The sequence below is a fragment of the Pinus tabuliformis genome, chromosome X (assembly GCF_031772625.1).
Source record: "Pinus tabuliformis cultivar Carrire ecotype Pingquan chromosome X, CPIR1, whole genome shotgun sequence".
Lineage (NCBI taxonomy): Eukaryota > Viridiplantae > Streptophyta > Pinopsida > Pinales > Pinaceae > Pinus > Pinus tabuliformis.
Genome location: NC_142308.1, coordinates 1,140,137,243 through 1,140,139,693, shown reverse-complemented (window position 1 = coordinate 1,140,139,693; position 2,451 = coordinate 1,140,137,243). Strand labels below are relative to the sequence as shown.

General features: G+C 39.7%; 1 protein-coding gene across 1 annotated transcript; it reads left to right on the top strand.

The window, feature by feature from the left end:
- The first annotated feature begins 1,168 nt into the window (after positions 1-1,168).
- On the top strand, positions 1,169-1,753 carry LOC149143871 (cysteine-rich receptor-like protein kinase 6). Its single transcript, XM_089451973.1, has one exon. The coding sequence runs from the start codon at positions 1,169-1,171 to the stop codon at positions 1,751-1,753; it is 585 nt and encodes a 194-aa protein (XP_089308099.1).
- The last annotated feature ends 698 nt before the right edge of the window (positions 1,754-2,451 follow it).

Genomic DNA, 2,451 nt, shown 5'->3' with positions numbered 1-2,451 from the left:
TTGTTTCATTGTCATCCACTGAAGCTGAATATAAAGCATTATGCAATGCTACCTGTGAAGCAATATGGCTTAGGAGGATACTTGAAGATGTTGGAAAAACATAACATGCACCTACAGTAATCAGATGTGACAATCAAAGCACCATCAAATTGGCAAACAATCCTATATATCATGCAAGGACAAAACACATTGAGACACAACACCATTTTGTAAGAGAAAAATTGCAATCAAAAGAAATTGACCTATCATATTGTAATACAAATGAAAATGTGGCTGACATATTCACCAAGCCTCTTGGAAAGGCTAAATTTGAAATGTGTAGAAGTAAGTTGTGCATTGTAGAAAATCTAAATTATGTTGTAAGCCTAGCTGAGACTTAGACCAGCAGGCATATCAGATGTTTGTTATATAGTTGGAATTAAGGGGGAGTGTTAGAAGGAACCAGAAATAATTCCAACTACCAAGAACCAATATTCAACAGTGATTTTAATGTTGGTTCTAGAAATTTTTGACAAAGGGCCAAACTTCTTCAGGAAGCCACCGCCTGAATTGATATCCATAAGATTCTTCAGCTTGTATATATACCTGTTAATCAATGAATAGAAGCAAGTCTTGAGTTCAGTGTTTGTGTGTTTTGTTCATGAGTTGTGTGCCTCTGCTCTCTATCAAAGGCCACTATACATGAGCCTCTCCCAGTATCATGACATTCGCCTTCCCGCCTTTACCCACCACAAAGATGATCAACTTCAATGGAAAGCATTCCTAGTCTTTCATGGTTATATATATTATTGTCGTCTTTTCCTTTAATATGTTCATGTGCAGTAGCTTACAACCAGAGTGGTGGCCGACTCCTTACACAAACCTGACCATTCAATATACAAACGGCAGCACATTTGTAAGCAACATGAATGTAATGTTGAATCGTCTTCTAGTTGAGGTTTAACATACCTCCCAAGGCAGGTTTAACACCTCTGTTTATGGCCAAACTCCTAACAAAATATATGCCCTCCTCCAATGCAGGGGAGACGCAACAGTGGATGAATGCTACAATTGTTCGCGTCAAGCAAAGATCGATGTTCTGCATTATTGTGGGAATTACGTTGGTTGTAATGTTTGGTCCAAGTTCTGCTTCTTACGTTATAATGGAAACTATAACTTCATTGGACATATGGATGATACTGGATATAATAATTTCAATAACGTTATCGCCTCCCCAGACCCTGCTGCCTATGCCGAGGCTGCTCGGCAGCTTTTGTCTAATTTGTCATCTGATATTACAGCTGGAACTGCAACGAATCGATATGCTTCCGGTTCAACTGCAGACTCCAGCCAGTTGCGCCCGATCTACGGCCTGGCTCAGTGCTGGGGAGATATACCCCTTGACGACTGCAAGACATGTCTGTCAACAAGAATTGATGAATTGTTCAAAAACAATAATGGACGACTCGGAGCTCGGGGTATGGCTAGAAGCTGCATTATTCGATATGAAGGATATATTTTCTTTAATCCTTCGCCTTCACCCGCACCACAAATCTATGTTGCGTCTCCATCACCTCCAGAAAAGTCTTCAAGCAAACTACCCATAATTTTTGGTGTTACTGGCGGCTTTCTTCTCCTGTTAATCATGTTCCTGTTTGGAATTCGAAAAAAATTGAAATCTGCCTTATCTGGAAGCCGTCAGGGAGGTATTGCAGAGGCATTCGTTTTGCTATTATTGTCTGCTTTCTGTAGCATACTGCGCAGAGTCCGTTGAATTAAATCTTTTTTTTCTTGGTCGAACTTCAATTTTTCTAGGGTACTATGAGGGGGGAGACTCACGAATTAGAGAAAATAAGCAACAAACCAGCCAGGGGCATGTCTTAGCAAGGATTCCCTATTAGATGAAATAACGATTATTCTAATTAACAATCGAATTTCAACAATGCTAAACCTGAACAACGATTCTTTAATACGGAATTAAAAATACTTAAAAGAATCTAAAAATAAAACTTTAATGCCCAAGAAGAATACCTCCAGCCATTGATGTTAAACACATTCTGATGCCTCAAGTGTAGTAGTCCCTTCCCTTCTTATTTTCTGATGTGTTGGCTTGATCAAAAATAGTAGTAGCTTTCCTTTCCAATTGTTTTGAAATCTGGTTAAATTACTGAAGAGAGCCCGAGCCTTTAGTTTCCTCTCGGCCTCAAACGATAGAAAAATAGCTTGACTGAAATGCGACCAATTCTAGTGGTAAACCTCCACATACAAAAGTTGAACCCTGCGATCTCTTTAATAATCGCCAGCCTGGTCTATTGGCTTCTAGCACATCGAATTGCACATTGAAGGCAATTTCACCCTGCGGAAGTAATCGTTCACGCTTCTAGGAGTAGGCACACTCCTCAACGCAACGAACAATAGCTTATTGGAACGATGGTGCCGTGAGCTTTAGAAGCACATTATCTATCTACGTAA

Bases quoted from the DNA above. Each gene is read 5' to 3' on its own strand.
- LOC149143871 (XM_089451973.1), top strand. From the start codon at position 1,169: ATGGATGATACTGGATATAATAATTTCAATAACGTTATCGCCTCCCCA.